Source organism: Crocuta crocuta, unplaced genomic scaffold (assembly GCF_008692635.1).
Source record: "Crocuta crocuta isolate KB4526 unplaced genomic scaffold, BGI_CrCroc_1.0 scaffold322, whole genome shotgun sequence".
Lineage (NCBI taxonomy): Eukaryota > Metazoa > Chordata > Mammalia > Carnivora > Hyaenidae > Crocuta > Crocuta crocuta.
In genome coordinates, this window is record NW_027532592.1 from 1,987,778 (window position 1) to 2,009,466 (window position 21,689).

The window sequence follows — 21,689 nt, forward strand, 5'->3', positions numbered from 1 at the left end:
GACCCAGTGAGTGCACTACTAGGTATTTACCCAGTGAATACAAAAATACTGGGCTGCTTGGGGAGCTCAATCAGTTAAGCATCTGACTCTTCATCTCAGCTCAGATCATGATCTCATAGTCGTGTGTTTGAGCCCCACATTGGATGCTGAGCATGAAGCCTACTAAAAAAAAAATCTAAAAATACCAATTCAAAGGGATACATACAAATAGCAGCATTATCTACAATGGCCAAATTATGGAAGCAGCCCAAGTGTCCATTGACTGATAAATAGATAAAGAAGATGTGGTCTGTATACACAATGGAATATCACTCAGCCATAAAAAAGAATGGAAATCTTGCCATTTGTGATCACATGGATAGAGCTAGAGTGTATTCTAAGTGAAATAAGTCATTTAGTGGAAAAACACCCTATGATTTCACTCATATGTGAAACTTAAGAGACAAAACAAATGAGCAAAGGGGAAAAAAAGAGAGACAAACCAAGAAACAGACTCTTAACTACAGAGAACAAACTGCCGGTCACCAGAGGGGAGGTGTGTGTTGGGGGGGGGGCGGGGATGGGTGAAATAAGTGATGGGGATTAAGGAGCACACTTGACATGATGAGCACCAGGTATTGTAGGGAAGTGTTGAATCACTATATTGTATACCTGAAACTAAACTATGTTAACTGACTGAAATTTAAGTAATAACTTTAAAAAATAAGAGAATCCATTTGAATTTACTATCAACCTTCAAAGGTAGTAAATGACTCATGGAAACATGTAAGAAACAAAAGGGATATTTTCTCTTCTTAATATAAAAAACTGACAGATTTCTGACGGTTTTTCTCCTTAATAGAAAAACACTGACAGATTTATTCCTCTAATAATATTTATTTAGGAGTGATTAAGTGCAAGGCTTTAGATAGTGCTTGGGGATCACACAAAACTATTAGGCTATGGTCTCCTCTAGGAAACTTACAGTTATGATACCTTTGTCCATTCATCCACTCAGTAAATATTCAGGAGCACCTGTTCTAAGCCTAAAAGTGTATTGGGTATTGAGACAGTATTTTCTGCAGAAAGGTATTCACAAAGAAATGGTCTGTTTTGGAGATAGAAATATTTAATTAAATTTCACAGTATAATATGATCAACTCATGGGGAAAGGACAGCAAGACCACAGTACATCTCAATGTGTAGTATCTTATTTGAAATTCTCTATAAACGAGAAGACTGAGCTCTGAGTTAAAGTGATTCTTCCAAAGTCACATGGCTAGTCCATGAGTGAGCTGGGGTCTGAGACCATGCCCTTCTCTAGGGACAAGGCAAACCATGGCCTGGGAGCTAAATTCAGCCCACCACCTGTTTTTGTATGATCCTTGACATAAGACCAATTTCTGCATTTTTAAATGACAGAAAAAAAATCAAAAGGTATTTTGTGATATGTGAAAAACTGATGAGAAGAACAAAGGCAAGAGAAATGTAGTTACAATAGAGTCTCCTTACAACCTGCAGCCCGCTGATAAATCCCTGAGATGTGCAGAGTGGGACCTTTCTTAAGGGACTCGTGGCCACCTTAATGTTGATATTTCATTAAAGACTAAAAGCAGCCTTATCTTAACAAAACGTAGCCCCCTAGGGTCCTTCTAGCATGCACAAATTCCTTAGAGACCTACGCTATTGCTAACTCCTGTTAACTAAAAATTTAGTGTGTAATCAGTCACTCTCATAATCCCAATGCAGCTCTTCCTGCCCACAGGTGCTGTCCCTGTACTATAATAAAGGCACCTTTTTGCACCAAAAATCTCAAGAATTCTTTCTTGACTGTTGGCTCATGGCCCCACATCAAAATTATGTGAAATTCAAGTTTCAGTGATCAGGAATCAAATTTTATTGGTACACAGTTGTGCCCATTCACTCATACATCATTTGTGTTACAAGGACAGAGGTGAGTAGTTGCAGCAGCATATACCATCTGGCCCTTCGGAAATAAAGTTTGCTGCCACCTCCTCTACCCCACATGGCGACTAAGGTCAACTGCTGCAGGATGTGTGGGAGCCCTGACCCTGGAGCTGTACCTCTAAAGGCAGTGCTTTCTTCAACAGCAGAGAAAGCAGGGAGGGTATTCCAGGGAGAGAAGGGCAGAAGATGCAGGAAAGAATGACGTGTTCTGGAAAGAAAGAAAGAGGTCTTTGTGGCTGAAGAATATGTGCGGAGATAAAGGGGCAAGAAGTAGAGCCGAGAGGTGGGTCAGGGCTGGGCAGCCAGTGCCGGGCCACAGAGTTCTGACTGTACTTATAGTGCAGGGGAGGGGTGCCGATATTGATTAAGCTGCAGAGTCACTCAGATTTGTGGGTCAGAGAATAGAATCGCTGTTACCTGCTCGTTGTAAATTTCCAGCATACTGAATGTAACCTGTATAGAAAGGAACATAAAGTAAATATTCTCTAGAAAGGCATCTTTGGGAGAAAAAATTACTGTAGGAACAACATACATTTCTCACAAAGCAAAAGGCTATTATTAAATATACCAGTGCTCTATTTCACATGCAGTAAGAGATTCTTACATAATTTTAATGATATGGAAGAAGTTCTTAATATAAATGAAAAACAGACATACACCTCTTGGTGTGTGTGTGTGTGTGTGTGTGTGTGAGAGAGAGAGAGAGAGAGAGAGAGGGAGAGAGAGAGAGAGAATTCCAGTATCAATTGGCAACAGAAGAAGTTATTTTTAAAAAATGTTTTAATGTTTGTTTTTGAGAGAGAGACAGAACACAAGTAGGGGAGGGGCAGAGGGAAAGGGAAACACAGAATCCGGAGCAGCACAGAGCTGTCAGCTCAGAGCCTGACATGGGGCTCGAATCCACAAACCGTGAGATCATGACCTGAGCCAAAGTTGGATGCTTAACCAACTGATCCATCTGGGTGTGCCAGAAAACAGTTATTCTTATTGCTTACCCCTACTCTCAACATATGTACAGAAAAAGGCAAAGGCCCTACTGTGATTTTGGAATATTGCTGGACAAGCCGACCCTCCTTAAGCGAGAGACTGGAGGGCTCTGAATGGTTCTAGCATAAAGAGAAGGCCCCAAGATACTGACATTTGCCACCACCCCTCCACCCAGGGGAAGGCTGGCTTATGCATTTCATCACCCCATCGTGGGTCTTGCCATTCATACCTCCTGTCCCCAGAGCTTGCAAGTAGCTTGAGTGTCACATGTTTTAAACAAATGGCCTAGGATTAGCAGACCAGGAAAGGCTCCAATATGAGAGATCAAACAAACTGTAGAAAAAAGGAACTCCAAGAAAGCAGACAATGCACGGAGTAGAAGAAATGGTTTTTTAAATTCCTATAGGGGCACCTGGGTGGTTCAGTAGGTTAAGTGTCCAACTTCGGGTCATGTCATGATCTCATGGTTTGTGAGTTTGAGCCCTGCATTGGGCTCTGTGCTGACAAACTCAGAACCTGGAGCCTGCTTCAGATTCTGGGTTTCCCTCTTTCTATGCCCCACCCCTGCTCACACTGTGTCTCTTTCTCAAAAATAAATAAACATAAAAAAAAATATATATAAATAAGTCCTATAATTCATAGCATCAGAGAGAAAAAGAATTCTATCCATGAAAAAACAGGGTGCTATTAAAAAGGAACAAGAGAGTAAGAATGTTTGTATATTAAACTTGAGGAAGGATAGCCAAAATGACAATGTAGTGGAAGGGTTATAAGATACAGTTGAGGGAATCTTCCAGAATGCAGGGGGGAAAAAGACCAAGAAGTGGAAAGCAGGAAGTAAAACATTATACAAATACATTAGCACAAGAGGTCTAAAATCTGACTAGTAGGAGTTCTAGAAGGGAGAACAATGATAAAATAATATAAGAAAAACTACTCAGAACTGAAGACAAAGATCTCCAGATTGAAAAGGGTCCACCAAGTCTCCAGCATGATGAATGAAAAACGCTTACACTTAGACACACCAGAACATCATGGGTGAAAAGAAGATCCTAAAATCTGAGAGAGAAACTGAAAGTCAAAAAAGTTCACATAGAAAGAATCGGGAACCAGACTGGTACCAGACTTCCCAGCTGCAAAGCTGGAAGTCAAAAGAAAATAAAAAATGTCACCAATTATTCTCAGAGATCTAGAATTCTGTTCTGGATACACTTCAATCAATCTGGGAGTAAGAAAATGTATTGTCAACAATGCAAAGATGCAAAGTATCCCCAATCCACCTATTCTAAGGAAATTGCAGCAAAAGGAGAGCATAAACCAGGAAGCAGAAACATGTTATATTTAGTAGTCCAAGGAGGCAACAGAGAGGGATGTGGTGATGTTCCAAAATGACAGTTTACAATAGCCTTGGGGAATCACTGCTCTAAATCACAGAAGGAAAATGGGAGATGCCCAACCCTGACTAATGGAGCTGATAAGTCAGTGTATCAGAAATAGTATTAATAGGTAGGTGACAGTGATCTGGAGCATTTAGAAAAACACATGGAGAGATTTATAGAATACCAAACACATACACACATACAAGGCAATTAAAAATTCAAAGGAAAACAAAAAACCCCACAAATTTTAAAATTAAAAATTAAAAATACGTGAAGAAAAACAGTATAGAGAGGAGTTTTTGTATTGGTTCAGCAGTGAATAATATTTGTACAGCTAAAATGCTAAACACTACTGATTTAACCAAATTTTACAATAATTCAGGGGTTATGTGGGCGAGAAAGCACTGTGGTGTATAGTGTTAGTGTGATGGAGATAAATTCTCTTTTACTGTGGCAAGAAGGTCAACAGCCATTTTAGACATTTTTACTAAGAGGAGAAAAACCAACATTGTTTGAAAGTATGCAGATGGATACCAGGGCAAATGGTGAAGCATGGAAGATGGTAACCTTTGGGCCATGATGGGCAAGGAGGGGAGGAGAGACAGTTAAGAGACTGGTGGCTTCCATCACAAGGCTGTCAGTGCAATTCTGCAGGTGCCTCTACTGAGACATGATTCGCATACCACACCATCATTCCACTTAAAGCGTATGTGGAACTCTCCACTTTCCACTTTACCTTCTCTGTTCCTCTGGGCTCCACCCCAGCCCCAGGTGACCACCAATCCACTTTTTGTCTCTATAGATGTTTCCTATTCTGGCTGTTTTATGTTAAGGGAATCAAAGAGAATGAGGTCTTTCCTGCGTGGTTTCTTTCCCTCTGCACAATGTTTTCAAGGTTCATTCATGGTTTGTTTCTTTTTTATTGTTTGTTTTACTTTATTTTAGAGAGAGAGCACATGCGATGGGGGCGGGGCAGAGAGAGGGAGAGAGAGAATCCCAAGCAGGCTCCATGCCCTGCGCAGAGCCTCATGGGGCTCAATCCCACAGCCCTGGGATCATGACCTGAGCTGATCAAGAGTCAGTCGTTCAACCAACTGAGCCCCCTAGGTGCCCCAAGTTTCATCCATGTTGAAGCAGGTGTCAGATGCTACAGTTGGCTCTACTGCTGAGTAAATTCCATTGTCTGGCCCTACCACCTTCCATTCATCCATTCGTCACATGATGGTTGCTTGGCTTGTTTCCAATTTTTGGCCATTGCAAACAAAGTCACTGTGCAATGTTTGTGAATATGTTTTTGTGCGGACGTAGGCCTTCCTTTCCCTTAGGTAGTTTGGGTTTTTAAACTATATTTGTATTACTTTGAAAAAACAAGCGATTAAAAAATTACTAATATACTGTAATGTTAACAGCATTTAGTTGGGGGATGAGATTATGAGCAATTTCTTTTCTCTGACTTGGACACATTACTTCTAAAATCAGGAGGAAACTTGAGATTAAAAAAAGATGATGCGGCACTGGGTGTTATGTGGAAACTAATTTGACAATAAACTATTTGTAAAAAAATAAAAAATAAAATAAATAAAAAAAGATGATGCGTTGTTGCATTTGCATGACACAAATTGCACCTGTCGCTTAGAGGAAACAGAAACACAGACTCTGGTTACAGGTATTTGTCGACAATTTACCACCACCTTCAGGGAGTTTAAAATTCAGTGGGGGCCTTCTGTGTTAGGGCGAGTAGGAAACTCTGCTGGGGCAACTGAGAAAGAAAACAACCGTCCTTATTTAGAAATAAAAATCCATAAATGAAAGTGAAGATGTGGCCGCAGCCGTGGTAGAAGAGGGGGATAAAGGAAACTATAGGAGAATTAGTTAGGGTCTTGTTGATCAGCCTCAATGACAACCCCTTGTTGAGTGTTAGCTTTAAGGCAGCTGCTTCTAGGATATTCAAAATGCCTTTAAAAAATATTTCCTTGGGTGTGCCTCAGGACCAGAAAACTTCAACAGTCTAGTTAACCGCCACTTGATTTTGTAATCCTGAAAAGACTTGGGTATGGAAAATCAACATCATCCCCAAATAGAGATGCTGATAATTTGGGGCCAGGAATTTCCAAAATGAAAAAGAAATCCCTTAAAGAAGGGAATTTAGGACAATACGTACCTGGTATTCCTGGTTTCTCTCCCGCTTCTCAATTGCTTGAAAGAGCTCTTCACATACATTTGGAATGATGCCCTTGTTTGCACCAAACCCAACCATGGAATAGCTTTTTCCAGAGCCAGTTTGGCCATAGGCTAGGAGGGTGGCATTATAGCCTTGCCAAGCACTGTCCAGAATTCCCCTGCCAATATCATGGAAAACATCTTTCTGGAAAGATCAGAAGCACAGTGTTCAGCTCAGGCTTTACACAATACCCTTAAAATATAGATATTCTGGTTTTGACGAATTGCTTAATTAGTACCACACGACCTACTTGAAATAAAATTCTGATGCTGTCTTAGAACAAAGAAAGTAAAGCTGGAAACCGAAAAGAGATTTGGCAGTTTGGAAAACACCGATGACCATGAATCTTCAACTAGCTGGTATCCATCAGTAGCAAATCTGTGCATCTCACAGCCTTGCCCAAACCTGGCTTGCTAAGTCATTAAAATTCAGCAGTTAGACAAAAATTTCAAGGGGTCAGGGGTCAGAGACTAGTCAGAGTGTCTCCTACTTTCTCTTTATTCCTGACTCCAAACAATAACATCACAAAATCCCTGTACTAATTTTAGTCCTCTGCTGGTGAGCTCTTGTTTTGTTTTGTTTTTTGTTTTGTTTTGTTTTGTTTTTGTGGCCACAAGAACCAGTGGTTCTGGAGAATTTCTACAACACACACACATTCATGGGCACACACTCCCTTTTTAAGTGGGAGACACAGATGTCTGTGCCCACAACCGCTTGAAAGAGAAGATGTGGTCTGGCTCCTTCATTATCTGGGCTATGACCACAGCCAGCAATATTCTCTTACTTGAGGCCGTTTCAAAGAGCACGTTCTTCGCTGGTCTCTAACATCAATAAAATAGCAAGTAAGCTTGGAGCACCCGGGTGGCTCAGTTGGTTGAGCATCCAACTCTTGTTGTCAGCTGGGGTTATGATCTCAGGTCATGGGATCAAACCCCACGTCTGCTCCGTGCTGAGCGTGGAGCCTGTTTCTGTTCTCTCTCTTCCTCTGCCCTCCCCCTGCTCATGCACATACAGATTTGTGCTCTCTCTCTCTCAAAAAAAAAAAAAAAAAAAAAAAAAAAAAGAAGGCTTTGCATGGTCTCTCCAGTGCAAAAGGTACATTTGTGTAATTTATATAATTTTTGCTTCTGGGAAAGATGTGCATACCAACATAGTAGGATTTATATGTGGACAATAGGAACCAATTTTCTCATACTGTTCATTTCTCATAAGAAAGGAATACAAATTATTACATGACAAGGTTTAGGGCAGCTTCAGGCCTAAAATGTAGAATTTGGCCAGTGGTTTCCGAAAACATTGTGACTATACTTTCCCCAGAAAAATGTATTCTCATAAAAGATATCTACTCTATACCTTAGGAGCTGTTAGCTAAACCTAAGGAGCGCCTACTAAGCTTAGTGAAGTAACTAGTTCTGGAGTTAGAATTACATTCCTAATTTTTTCCTACTCACTATCCCGTCATCAAATATATGATGCATTGTCCTATACTACAATGTGTGAAACAGTAATTCTGCGATCTCGTAACAGGCGGTCAACAAAAACTTGATGGTGGTCCCCATGTGGGCGTGAGGAAAGGTGACAATCACATTTCTTTACAGCACAATTCTTGCAGTCTTTTAAAACGATCTTTTTAAAGATTGAGATGTAATTGGTATATAACATTATGTTAGGTTCAGATGAACAACATAATGATTTGATATTTGTATATATTGTGAATCGATTACCAGAGTTAGTCTTTTTGATGATGGCCATTCTAACTGATGTGAGGGGATGCCTCATGTAGCTTTGACTTGCATTTCCTGATGATGAATGATGTTAAGCATCTTTTCATGTCCCTGTTGGCTATTTGCATAGCTTCTTTGGAAAAACTCTCTATTCAGTTCTTCTGCCCATTTTTTAATTGGATTATTTGTTGTTGTTGATGATGATGTTGTTGTTATTTGTTATTAACTGTTATGAGCTCTTTATCTATTTTGGATATTAACCAGATACATGATGTGCAAATATTTTCTCCCATTTTCTGTGTTGCCCTTTCATTTCATTGATGATTTCCTTGGTTTGATATAGTCCAAAACATCATTTCCAAGACCGATGTGTAGAAGTTTACCACCTATGTTTTCTTCTAGAAGTTATGGTTTTGGCCCTTATGTTCAAGTTTTTAATACATTTCAAGTTAATTTTTATGAGTGGTGTGATGTAGGGGTCCAGTTTTATTCTTTTGCATGTGACTGTCCAGTTTTCACAACACCATTTGTTGAAAACACTGTCCTTTGCCCCTTTGTCTATTTTTGCCTCCTTTGTCATAGATTAATTGACTATATATGCATGAGTTTATATCTGGCTCTCTATTCTATCCCACCGATCTATATGTGGTTTTATGCCAGTATCATACTGTTTTGATTACCATAGCTCTGCAGTATAGTTTGAATCAGAGAGTGTGATGCCTCCTGCTTTGTCCTTTTTCTCAAGACTCCTCTGGCTATTTGGAGTATTTGTGGTTTCACACAGATTTTAGAGTTGTTTGTTCTATTTCTGTGAAAAATGCCATTAGAATTTTGATGGGGATTGCACTGAATCTGTAGACTGCTATGGATAGTGTGGAAATTTAACAGTATTAATTCTTTCAAGCCATGTGCACAGAATATCTTTTCGTTTATTTGTGTCTTCTTCAATTTCTTTCATCAATGTCATCATTTTATGTGTACAGGTCTTTCACCTCCTTTGTTAAATGTATTACTTGGTATTTTTGGAAAAAATGAAGCAAGATTGATACATATTATATTCATCCATTTTAAGTAAGCCATTTTAGGGACACCTGTGGCTCAGTTGGTTAAGTGTTCCAACTCTTGATGTCAACTCAGGTCATGATCTCATGGTTCATGAGTTTGAGCCCCACATCAGGTTCTGTGCTGATAGTGTAGAGCTTACTTGGGATTCCTTCTCTTTATTTCTCTCTCTCTCTCTCTCTCTCTGCCCCTGTCATGCTCTCTCTCTCTCAAATAAACTAAAAGTTTTTCAAAAAAATAAAGTATGCCATTTCATATTTTTATTGAAGTTGATATACAATATTATATTAGTTTCAGGTGTACAACATAGTGATTCTACAATTCTGTTACAAAATGCTCACCATGATGAGTATAGTTAACATCTGTCACCATGCAAAGTTATTACAATATTATTGACTATATTTCTTTTTTTTTTAATGTTTATTTTTGAGAGGCAGAGTGAGACAGAGAGAGACACACACAGAGCATGAGCAGGGCAGGGGCAGAGAGAGAGGGACACACAGAATCTGAAGCAGGCTCTAGGCTCTGAGCCATCAGCACAGAGTCCAACATGGGGCTCAAACTCACAAACCATAAGATCATAACCTGAGCTGAAGTCAGATGCTTAACCAACTGAGCCACCCAGGTGCCCCATGTTATTGACTATATTTCTTTTGATATACTTTTCATCCCTGTTACTTATTTTATAACTACAAGTTTGTACCTCTTAATTTCCTATACATATTTCACCCATACCACACCCCCTCTCTTCTGACAACCACATATAGTTCTCTGTATTTCTGAATATCTTTGTATTTTGTTTGTTCCTTTATTTTGTTTTTTTAGATTCCACATGCAAGTGAAGTTATTGGTATTTGTTTTCTCTGATATTTCATTTAGCATTAATACCCTCTAACTCAAAGTGCTGTTGAGAATGACAAGATTTCATTCATTTTTTTTTTTTACAGCTGAATAATATTCCATTGAGCATATTCACATCTTTATCCATTCATCTACTGATGGACATTCGGGCTGCTTCAATACTTGGCTACTGTAAATAATGGTGCATTAAACACAAAGATGTATATATCTTCTTTAATTATTGTTTTCATTTTCTTTGGGTAAATACCCAGAAGTGAGGTTTCTATTTTTCATTTTGAAGAGCCTGCATATTGTTTTCCATAGTAGCTGTACCAGGTTACATTCCCACAAACAGTGTACGAGGGTTTCCTTTTCTCCACATCTTTGCCAACACTTGCTATTTCTTGTCTTTTTTATATTAGCCATTTTGACTGGTTTGAAGTGAGATCTCATTCTGGTTTTGACTTGCATTTCTCTGATGACTAGTGATGTTGAACATGTTTTCATGTGTGTGTTGGCCATCTGTATATCTTCTTTGGAACACATCTATTCAAGTTCTCTCTCCATTTTAAAAATCAGGTAATTTGAGGGGTTTTTGGTTTTTGGTTTTGGTTTTATTTTGGTGTTCAGTTGTATAAGTTCTTTATGTACTTTGGATATTAATCTCTTATTGGATATATCATTTGCAAATATCTTCTTCCTTCAGTAAGTTGCCTTTCCATTTTGTTGATGGTTTCCTTTGCTGTGCAAAAGCTTTTCAGTTTGATGTAGTTCCAGTTGTTTGTTTTTGCTTTGGTTTTCCTTGTCTGAGGGGACAGATGCATAAAAATATCGCTAAGACCATTATCTAAGAGTTTATTGCCTATGTTTTCTTTTAAGATTTTTATAGATTATTATCACTTTTAGGTCTTTAACCCATTTCGACCTAATTCTTCTGTATGGTGTAAGAAAGTGGTTCACTTTCATTCTTTTGCAAGTAGCTATCCAGTTTCCCAGCGCCATTTATGGAAAAGACTGTTTTCCACATTATATAGTCTTGCCTCCTTTGTCGTAGATTCACTGACCATATAAGCATGGGTTTATTTCTGAGTTCTCTATTCTGTGCCATTGATCTTTGTGTATTTATAATTTGAGGAGGATAAATATTAACTTTTCTTTAAATATTTGGTAGAATTGACCTAGGAAGCACTTTTGTTTGTCATGCACTTTTGTTTGTTGGGAATTCTTTGATTACTAATTCAATTTTGTTAGTAGGAATTGATCTGTTCAGGTTTTTTATTTCTTTCTTAGTTCAGTGCTAGTAGATTGTATGTTTCTAGAGATTTATTCATTTCTTATAGGTTGTCCAATTTGTTAGCTTATAATTTTTATACTAGTCTCTTACAATCCTTTATAACTCCATGATGTTTGTTGTAACTTTTCTTTCATTTCTGATTTTATGCATTCGTGTTCTCTCTTTTTTTTCTTGATGACTCTGGCTATCTATCACTTTTATTTTTTTTTTTTTTTTTTTTTTAATTTTTTTTTTTTTTTTTTTTTTTAAATTTTGTTNTTGGTTATCTTTCCCTTTTTTTTTTTTTTTTTTTATCTTTCAAAGAAGCAGCTCAGGGCACCTGGGTGGCTCAGTCGGTTGAGTGTCTGACTTTACCTCAGGTCATAATCTCGTGGTTCATGGATTTGGGCCTGCGTTGGGTTCCGTGCTGACAGCTCAGAGCCTGAAGCCTGCTTCAGATCCTCTGTCTCCCTCTCTCTCTGCCCCTCGCCCACTAACACTGTCTGTCTGTCTCTCTCTCAAAAATAAACATTAAAAAGAGAAGCTGCTCTTAGTTTCATAGATATTTTTATTTTATAAGGATCTATTTCATTTTTTTTGGCTCTGATCTTTATTATTTTCTTCCTTCTACTAAATTTAGCTTTTGTTTGTTCTTTTTATAATTCCTTTAGGAGTAAGGTTAGGTTGTTGGAGATTTTTCCTGTCTCTTGAGGCAGGTGTTATGTCACTACAAACTTCCCTCTTTAAAAAAGATTTTTTTTTAATGTTTTATTTTTTGAAAGAGAGAGAGAGAGAGACAGAGCATGAGCAGGGGAAGGGCAGAGAGACAAAAAAGACACAAAATCTAGAGCAGGCTCCAAGCGCTGAGCTATCAGCACAGTACAGGGCTCGGACCCTTGAACATGAGATCATGATCTGAGCCAAAGTTGGACACTCAACACATTGAGCCACCCAGGTGCCCCTAAAATTTTTTTTAAAGTTTATTTAATTTTTAAGAGAGATAGAGAAACAGAGTGCAAGTGGGGAATGGACAGAGAGGGAGACACAGAATCTGAAACAGGCTCCAGATTCTGAACTGTCAGCACAGAGCCTGATGCAGGACTTGAGCCCATGAACCATGTGATCATGACCTAAACTGAAGTTGGATGCTTAACTGAGTCACGCAGGTGCCCCTAAATTTCCCTCTTAGAGCTGCTTTTGCTGCATCCCAAAGATTTTGAACCATTGTGTTTCCATTTTGATTTCTTTCCATGTATTTTTTAATTTCTTCTTTGATATTTGTTTTGACCCATTGGTTGGTTAGCAACAACATGTTTGTGTTTTCTCCAGTTTTATTCTTGGAATTGATTTCTAGTTTCATACCCTTGTGATCAGAAAAGATGCTTGCTATGATTTCAAACTCCTTAAGTTTATTGATGTTTGTTTTGTGGCCTAACATGAAATCTACTCTGGAGAATGTTCCATGTACATCTGAAAGAATTTGTATTATGCTGTTCTTGGATGGGATGTTCTGTATGTGTCTGTGAGACCCACCTGATCTCATGTGTCATTCAAAGCCACTGTTTCTTTGTTGGTTTCTGTCTGGATGACCTATCCACTGACATAAGTGGGGTGTTAAGATCCCCCTTATTATTGTATTACCATCAATTTCTCCCTTTATGTCAATTAATATTGGCGTTATATATTTAGGTGTTTCTATGTTGGGTGCAGAGAGATTTACAGCTGTTATAGCTTCATGTTAGATTGATTCCTTTATCATTATGTAATGACTTTCTTTGTCTCTTCTTACAGTATTTGTTTTAAAGTCTATTTTTCTGATATAAATATTGTTGCCTTGGCTTTTTTTCCCCACTTCCATTTGCATGGCATATTTTTCCCCATATTTTTGCTTTCATTCTATTTGTCTTTGGGTCTAAAGTGGAGTCCCTTGTTGGCAACATATACATGGATCTTATTTTTTTTATTCATTCAGTCATCCTATGTTTTTTGATTGGAGCATTTAATCCATTTGCACTTAAAGTAATTATTTTTTAAATGCTTATTTATTTATTTTGAGAGAGAGAGTGAGTGCACAAGAAGGGGAGGAACAGAGAGAGGAAGAATCCCAACCAGAGGAACAGAGAGAGAGAATCCCAACCAGACCCCACGGTCAATGTGGAGTCTAACACAGGGCTTGAACTCATGAACTATGTGATCAAGACCTGAGGCGAAATCAATAGTCCAACATTTAGCCATCTGGGCCACCCAGGTGCCCTTACATTTAAAGTAATTATTGATATGTATGCACTTGTTATTTTGTTCCTTGTTTTATGGTTGTTTTTTAGTTCTCCGTTCCATTCTTCTCTTGTTCCCTTTTTATTGTGGTTTGATGATTGTCTTTAGTGTTATGCTTGGATTCCTGTCTCTTTATTTTTTGTGTATATATTATAAGTTTTTGTGTTTTGGTTACATGAGAATCATGTATACTATTTGATGTATACAGCAGTCTGTATTAAGTTGATGGTTGCTTAAGTTTAAGCACATTCTAAAAGCTCTATGATTTGCTCCCTCCCCATGTTTTATGTATATGACACCATATTTTACATTTTTAAAAATTTGTGTATCCCTTAACTGATTTTTAAAAATGTAATTGACCTTATTACTTTTGTTTTTTAACTTTTATATGGGCTTTATAAGTAATTGATCTACTACCTTTATTATATATTTGCTTTTACCAGTGAGAAATTTTACCTTTCATAATTTTCTTCTATATGTGTCCTTTTCCACTTAAAGAAGGCTTTAAGAAATATAAGGAATGTTTCTTGTAAGGCTGGTTAACTGCTGATGAACCTTTTTAATTTTTAATTTTTGTCTGAAAAACGATCTCTTCTTTGGTTCTAAATGATGATTGTAGGTTTTTTCTTTATGCACTTTCCTTTCTGCCACTCACTTCTGGCCTGTGAAGTTTCTGCTGAAAAATCAGCTAATAGGCTTATTGGGTTTCCTTTGTATATAACCATTTGCTTTTCTCTTGCTGTTCTTTAGATTCTTTATCTTTCATTTTTAACATTTTAATTATTAAATATCTTGGTGTGGACCTCCTTGGGTTCATCTTTGTTATGTTGAGGTATGTTGCATCTTTGTTATGTCGAGATATGTTCCATCTATCCCTACTTTCTTGAGGGTTTTTATTAAGAATGGATGTTGTATTTTGTCAAATGCTTTTTCTGTATCAATTGAGAGGATTGTGAAGTTGTTATCCTTTCCTTTATTAATGTAGTGTATCATGTTGATTGATTTGTGAATACTGAACCAGGAATATTGAACCCAGGAATAAATCCTTCTTGATCATGGTGAATAATTATTTTAATGTACTGTTGGATTCAATTTGCTGGTATCTTGTTGAGAATTTTGGCATTGATGTTCATCAGGGATAGTGGTCTGTAATTTTCCTTTTTAGTGGGGTCTTTGTCTGGTTTTGGAATCAAGGTAATGCTGGCTTCATAGAATAGTATTGGAAGTTTTCCTTCCATTTCTATTTTTTGGAACAGTTTGGAAAAAAAAAGTATTAACTTTCCTTTAAATGTCTGGTAGATATGGAAGCCATCTGACCCTGGACTTTTGTTTGTTGGGAGATTTTTGATTACTGTTTCGATTTCTTTGCTGGTTATGGGTCTGTTCAAATTTTCTATTTCTTCCTTTTCAGTTTTGGTAGTTTATATGTTTCTAGTAATTTATCTATTTCTTCCAGATTTCCCAATTTGTTGGCATATAATTTTTTATAATATTCTCTATTGGTTCTTTGTATTTCTGAGGTTTTCTGATCTCTCCCCTTTCACTTGTAATTTTATTCATTTGGGTTTTTTTTTTTTTCTTTTAGATAAGTCTGACTAGGGGTTTATCAATTTATTCATTCTTTTGAAGAACCAGCTCTTAGCTTTGTATATCTGTTCTACTGAGTTTTTTTTGTTTCTATATTATTTTTTTCTTCTCTAGTCTTTATTATTTCCCTTCTTCTGCTGGATTCAGGCTTTATTTGCTATTCCTTTTTACCTTCCTTAGGTGTATTGAGATTGTTCTTTCTTCTTGAGGTAGACCTATATTGCAAGATACTTCCCTCTTAGGACTATCTTTGCTGTATCCTGAAGGTAATAGACTGCCATGTTTTCATTTTCATTTCTTTCATGTGTTGTATTATTATTTCTTCTTTTAATATCCTGGTGAACCCATTCAATTCTTTAGTGGTATGTTCTCTCTCTTTTTTAATATTTGTTTATTTATTTATTTTGAGAGACAGAGAGAGAGAGAGAGACATAGAATAAGGGAGAGAGTGAATCCTAAGCAGGCTCCACACTGTCAGCACAGAGCATGACATTGGGCTCAATCTCACAAACGGTAAGATCATGGCCTGAGCTAAAATTAAGAGTCAGATGTTGAACCGACTGAGCCACCCAGGTGCCCTGATTTAGTAGGATGTTCTTTAACCTCCATGTATTTGTGTTCTTTCCAAATTTTTTCTTGTGGTTGACTTCAAGTTTCATAGTGTTGTGGTCTGAAAATATTCATGCTATTATCTCAGTCTTTTTGTCCTTTCTGAGGACTGATTTGTGACCCAGTATGTGATCTGTTCTGGAGAATGTTCTGTGTGCACTCGAAAAGAATGTGTGTTCTGCTGCTTTAGGATGAAATGTTCTGAATTTATCTGTTAAGTCTGGTCCAGTGTGTCATTCAAAGCCATTGTTTCCATGTTGATTTTCTGCTCAGATGATCTGCCCATTGCCATAAGTAGGGTGTTAAAGTCCCCTAATATTATTGTATTATTATTGATGAGTTTCTTTTTTTTATTAGTAATTGATTTATGTATTTGGGAGCATAAATACGTCTACGTTGGGAGCATAAATATTTACAATTGTAAGATCATCTTGTTGGATAGACCCCTTTATTGTGAGATAGAGGCTTTCTTCATCTCTTGTTACAGTCTTTTTTTTTAAAAGTCTAGTGTGGCTTTCTTTTGACATCCATTAGCATGATAGATGGTTCTCCATCTCCTCACTTTCAGTTTGCTAATGTTTTTGGGTCTAAAATGAGTCTCCTGTAGATAGCATAGAGATGGGTCTTGTTTTCTTTTTTATCCATCTGATATCCCATGTCTTTTGACTGGAGCATTTAGTCCGTTTACATTCAGGGTAATTATTGAAAGATATGAGTTTAGTGCCATTGCATTATCTGTAAAGTTGGTGTTTTGGTGATGTTCTCTCTTCCTTTTTAGTCTTTGTTATTTTTTGTCTTTTTCCCCCCACTCAAAGAGTCCCCCTTAATATTTCTTGCAGGGCTGGTTTAGTGGTCATGAACTCCATTAACTTTTGTTTACATGGGAGACCCTTTATCTCCCCTTTCATTCTGAATGACAGCCTTGCTGGATAAAGTATTCTTAGCTGCATATTTTCCCCCTTCAGCATGTTGAATATATCCTGCCATTCCCTTCTGGCCTGCCACGTTTCTGTGGACAGATCTGCTGCGAACCTGATTTGTCTTCCCTTGTAAGTTAAGGACTCTCCCCCCGCCTTGATGTTTTCAGGATTCTTTCTGTCTGAGTATTTTCTGAAATTGACTATGATAGGCCCTAGTGCTGGCTGGCTTTTGTTGAATTTGATGGGAGTTATCTGTGCTTCTCGGATTTTGATGTCTTCATCCTTCCTCAGTTAGGGAAGTTTTCAACCATAATTTGCTCAAATAAACCTCTGTCTCTTTTTCTCTCTCTTCATCTTCTTGGACTCCTATGTTTCAAATGTTATTCTGTTTTAATAAGTCATTGAGTTCCCTAAGTCTACCTTTGTGACCCATTACCTTTGTTTCCAACTCTTCTTTTTAGCTTCATTATTTTCCATAATTTTATCTTCTGTATGACTAATTTGTTCCTCTACTTCATCCATACTCACTGTTATGGTATCCATTTGGGTTGTCATCTTGGCTGTTGCATTTTTAATTTCAGCCTAACTAGATTTTAATTCCTTTATCACTGCCATAAAGGATTCTCTAGTGTTTTCTATGCTTATTCTCAAGCTCAGCTAGAATCCTTTTAATTGTTGTCCTAAATTCTAGTTCAGACATCTTACTTATATTTGTATTGATTAAATCGCTGGCTTCTCATTTTGGAAGGAAATTTAATTAAATTTATTTATTTATTTATTTTATATTTTTATTTATTTCTAGGAGAGAGAGAGAGAGAGAGACAGCGTGAACAGGGGAGAGTCAGAGAGAGAGGGAGACACAGACTCTGAAATAGGCTCCAGGCTCTGAGCGGGGCGTCAGCACAGAGGCCGACGCGGGGCGCGAACCCACGAACCGCGAGATCATGACCTAAGCGAAAGTCGGACGCTTAACTGACTAAGCCACCCAGGAGCCCCTAAATTAATTAAATTTAAAAAAAGTTTAAGTAATAAAGGAAGATAGATTCTAAGTGTGTTTTGGTCTGCATGGTAAGAAAAGCTGATAGAAAAAATAAAACAAAGGTAAAAAAATTATTTAGAAAAGTTTGGTCTTTCTGTATCCATGAAAAAACAAAAACAGAAACAAAAACTAATAAACAAGACAATCCCCAAGGAAGCTAGATACTGTTTCTTCTAGAGCTGAAGCTTTGCAGCAGTCTACAGTCAGTGGACTTAGTGTGGGGAAGGTGCTGGTCTTTTGCAGGGTTGGTGGGGGACTGCTGCTCTGATTGTCAGGCCAACTTGCCCTAGTGGAGATGTGCTTGGTGGTGAGGGGGGGAGGGGAACAGGGCTAGGTGAAACGGCTCCATTCTCCATTTGGTGGCGCTGTTTAGCTCAGTGGGGTGGATCAGTGTGAGTGAGCTAGGAGTGAAAATGGCCTCACTCTGCTATCTAGTCTCCAGACTGGGGAAGTTCACACCCTTACAGACACAGGATCAATCACTCCACCTGTGTCTCCTGCTTCCATCAGCTCCCTGCCTCCCCTTCTCTGCGTCTTCGCTGTCCGCCTACCAGATGGCACCTCCCTCCAGTTTTATGTCAGACACAGCTATATTTCAAAACCCCACACTTCAGAGACACCCCCACCCCCACCTTTGCTCAGACCTGTGCTGATGCTCTGGGGGAGGGTTTTGCTGCACCATGGTGGGTGCCACTTTGTCTCAGGAAACTGTTGTGTGATCACACAGTGGCAGTGGATCCGAGTTTATGGTAAGGTGCCAGGTTTGCTGCCCTTACCTGGAGTCTGTTCGTATACTGGTGAACAGGGCAGCTTGATGGTGCCCACCTGGTGTTGCCTGCGGAGAGGCCCTATGGCCTCTACCAAATGCTCTCCAAGCCGTGGAACTGCTTCTCCCTGGGTAACCCAGGGGATCATCAGATGACGCTGCCCACTCCCCTATCTCGAGCACCACCAGGTGCTGACCTTTGAAACTTCAGATTCTGTGTTACACTGTTCACTGTTACTCCTTTTTCTTCTGCCCCCAGTGGTTCTGGGGGACAGTTTTCTTGTTAAATCCCCTGTGCCTATGTTCATTTTTTTTTCTTCACTCTTGGCTCAGCTCTCTGATCAAGGATCCTTCCCCACTGCAGCACCTACCAGCTTTTTTCTCCCACAAATCAACTCTCCACCGCTCCTACCTTTTTTTGTTTGTAGACCTTGTATTTTTTGTTTGTGCCTTTTTTTTTTTTGGTTTGTACCTTTTTTCTGTTCATTTTTTCTGTTTGTAGACATGCAGTCTTATTCTCTAAGACTTCCGATTGATGTATTGGATATTCAGAATGATTTGATATTTATCTAGCCAATCAGGGGAGAAAGCAAGTTTAGGGTCACCCTAATCTTCTGCCATCTTAACCCTCTCTTCAGGGAAGTTTGAGTTCCAGGAAGTTCCCTCCTATTTTAAGTTTACTGAGAGTTTTAATTATGATTGTGTGATGCATTTTGTCAAATATTCTTTTCTGCACCTGACCATATGTTCCCCTCCTGTATTGTGTTCTTACGATGAATGACATTGCTATTCAAATGTTAAACCAGTTTTACATTTCCAGGAAAAGTCCCACTTGATAGAACAATATGTATTGTTCCTTAAATCTTTTGTTGGATATTATTTGTTGAAATTTTGTGAATTTTTGTGTCTGTGTTCATGATGGGCATTGCAGTGTTTTTGTAATCTTTGGCTGTTTTTAGTGTATTGTCCTCAAAAAATGAATGTTCCATCTTTTGTCAGCTCTAAGATTTAAAAAAAAAATTCTCATTATTTTTTCCTTTGGTAGAATGCATAGGAAAGGCATCTGGGCCTAGAGTTTTCTTTGTGAGAAGGTTTTTTAACTGTAAATTCAATTTCTTGAGGACTATTTGAATGATCTGTTTTTGTGTGACCGTCAGTGGCTTGTATCATTTCATCTATTAGCAATAAATTTTTTACAATATTCCTGCTTTTTAAATGTCTATAAAGATTTGCTGTGATGACTATCTTTCATTTCTCATCTTGGTACTGTGTTATCTGTTTTTTCTTAACCAGTTGGGGTAGAAGTTCAATTTTATTCATCTTTTGAAATTATTAGCTTTGAGTTCATTGATTTTTCTATTATTTCACTGATTTGCATTAATTACTGTTTTTATCCTTATTTCTTCCTCTGCTTGCTTTAATTTGCTCTTCTTTTTCTAAATTCTTAGGTGGAAGACTCAAGCTTGTGCTTCTCTAATAACTTAATGCTATAAAGTTCTTCTAAGCCCTGTGTAGCTGCATTCCACAAACTTTGATACATTTTTAAAATTTTTATTCAATTTTTAAAAAATGTTTCTTTATTTTTGAGAAAGAGAGACACAGAGTGTGAGTGTGGAGGAGCAGAGAAAGAGGGAGACAAGGAATCTGAAGCAGGCTCCAGGCTCTGAGCGGTCAGCACAGAACCCGTCACAGGGCTCGAACTCACACACTGTGAGATCAGACCTGAGCCGAAGTCAGATGCTGAACTTACTGAGCCACCTGGGCACCCCTTAAATTCTTATTTAAAGTATTTACTAATTTGTGGTTTATTTCTTGACCTCNNNNATTTACTACTTTGTGTTTTATTTCTTGATCTATCAATTATTTACTTAAAAAAAAATTTTTTTTTTTTTTTATTTTTGAGGGAGAATATGTGAGCAGGGAAGGGCAGAGAGAGAGAGACAAAGAATCCCAAGCAGGCTCCATGCTGTTAGCACTGAACCCGATGCGGGGCTCAAACTCATGGAATGTGAGATCATGACCTGAGCCTAAAATCAACAGTGGGATGTTTAACTGATTGAGCCACCCTGATGCCCCAACCTATGAATTATTTAGAAGTCTGTTATTTTCTAAATATTTGTGGATTTTCCTGATACCTTTCATTTCTTTCCGGTTTTGTAGTCAGAGAACAGTTTGTATGATTTCAGTTATCTTACATTATTTAGTTTTATGATCTGGACTATGATCTATTGTAATGAGAGTTTCATGTTCACGTGAAAATTGTGCATGGCGCTGTTGTTGCATGGGGCATAATATGATGGTAAGTTAGGCTGATGGTGTTGATCTGGTCTTCTATATCTGATTTGGGGGTATTTGTTCTATCCATTACTCAGAGAGAAGTGATGGAATCACTAATGACAATTGTAAATTCATCTGTTTCTCCCTCAGTTTCTGCTTCATATATTTTGAAGTTCTATTATTAGGTACATAGCCATCGAAAATGGAATGTCTTTAAAAATTTTTTTTAATGTTTATTATTTTTGAAAGAGACAGAGCATGAGTGAGGGAGGGGTAGAGAGTGGGAGGGAGGCACAGAATCCGAAGCAGGCTCCAAGCTCTGAGCTGTTGGCACAGAGCCCAGTGTGGGGCACGAACCCACAAACCAGAATATCATGACTGGAGTCAAAATTGGACACTTAACTGACTGAGCCACCGAGGTGCTCCATCATGGAATGTCTTCTTTTTTTTTTTTTTTTTTTTAAATTTTTTCATGCTTTATTTATTTCTAGGAGGGAGAGAGAGAGAGAGACAGCGTGAGCAGGGGAGGGTCAGAGAGAGAGGGAGTCACAGACTGAAATAGGCTCCAGGCTCTGAGCTGGCAGTCAGCACAGAGCCCGACGCGGGGCTCGAACCCACGAACCGCGAGATCATGACCTAAGCGAAAGTCGGACGCTTAACCGACTAAGCCACCCAGGCGCCCCGGAATGTCTTCTTAATGAATTATCATCATAGCATATTTTGCATTCCGAAGTCTACTTTATGTGATGAAATATGGCCTCTGTAGTTTCCATAAGTGTTTACA

At 38.2% G+C, this 21,689-nt stretch overlaps 1 protein-coding gene across 1 annotated transcript in view; it reads right to left on the reverse strand.

Annotated features, from left to right (window-relative positions):
- LOC144244527 (kinesin-like protein KIF28P) overlaps positions 1-21,689 on the reverse strand; it is a gene marked incomplete at its 5' end in the record, with an annotated part of 69,134 nt that overhangs the window by 43,175 nt on the left and 4,270 nt on the right. Inside the window, 2 exons of the mRNA XM_077779866.1 lie at positions 2,365-2,400; positions 6,475-6,678. Coding sequence (XP_077635992.1) covers positions 2,365-2,400; positions 6,475-6,678 — 240 coding nt within the window. The remainder of the gene's footprint in view (positions 1-2,364; positions 2,401-6,474; positions 6,679-21,689) is intronic.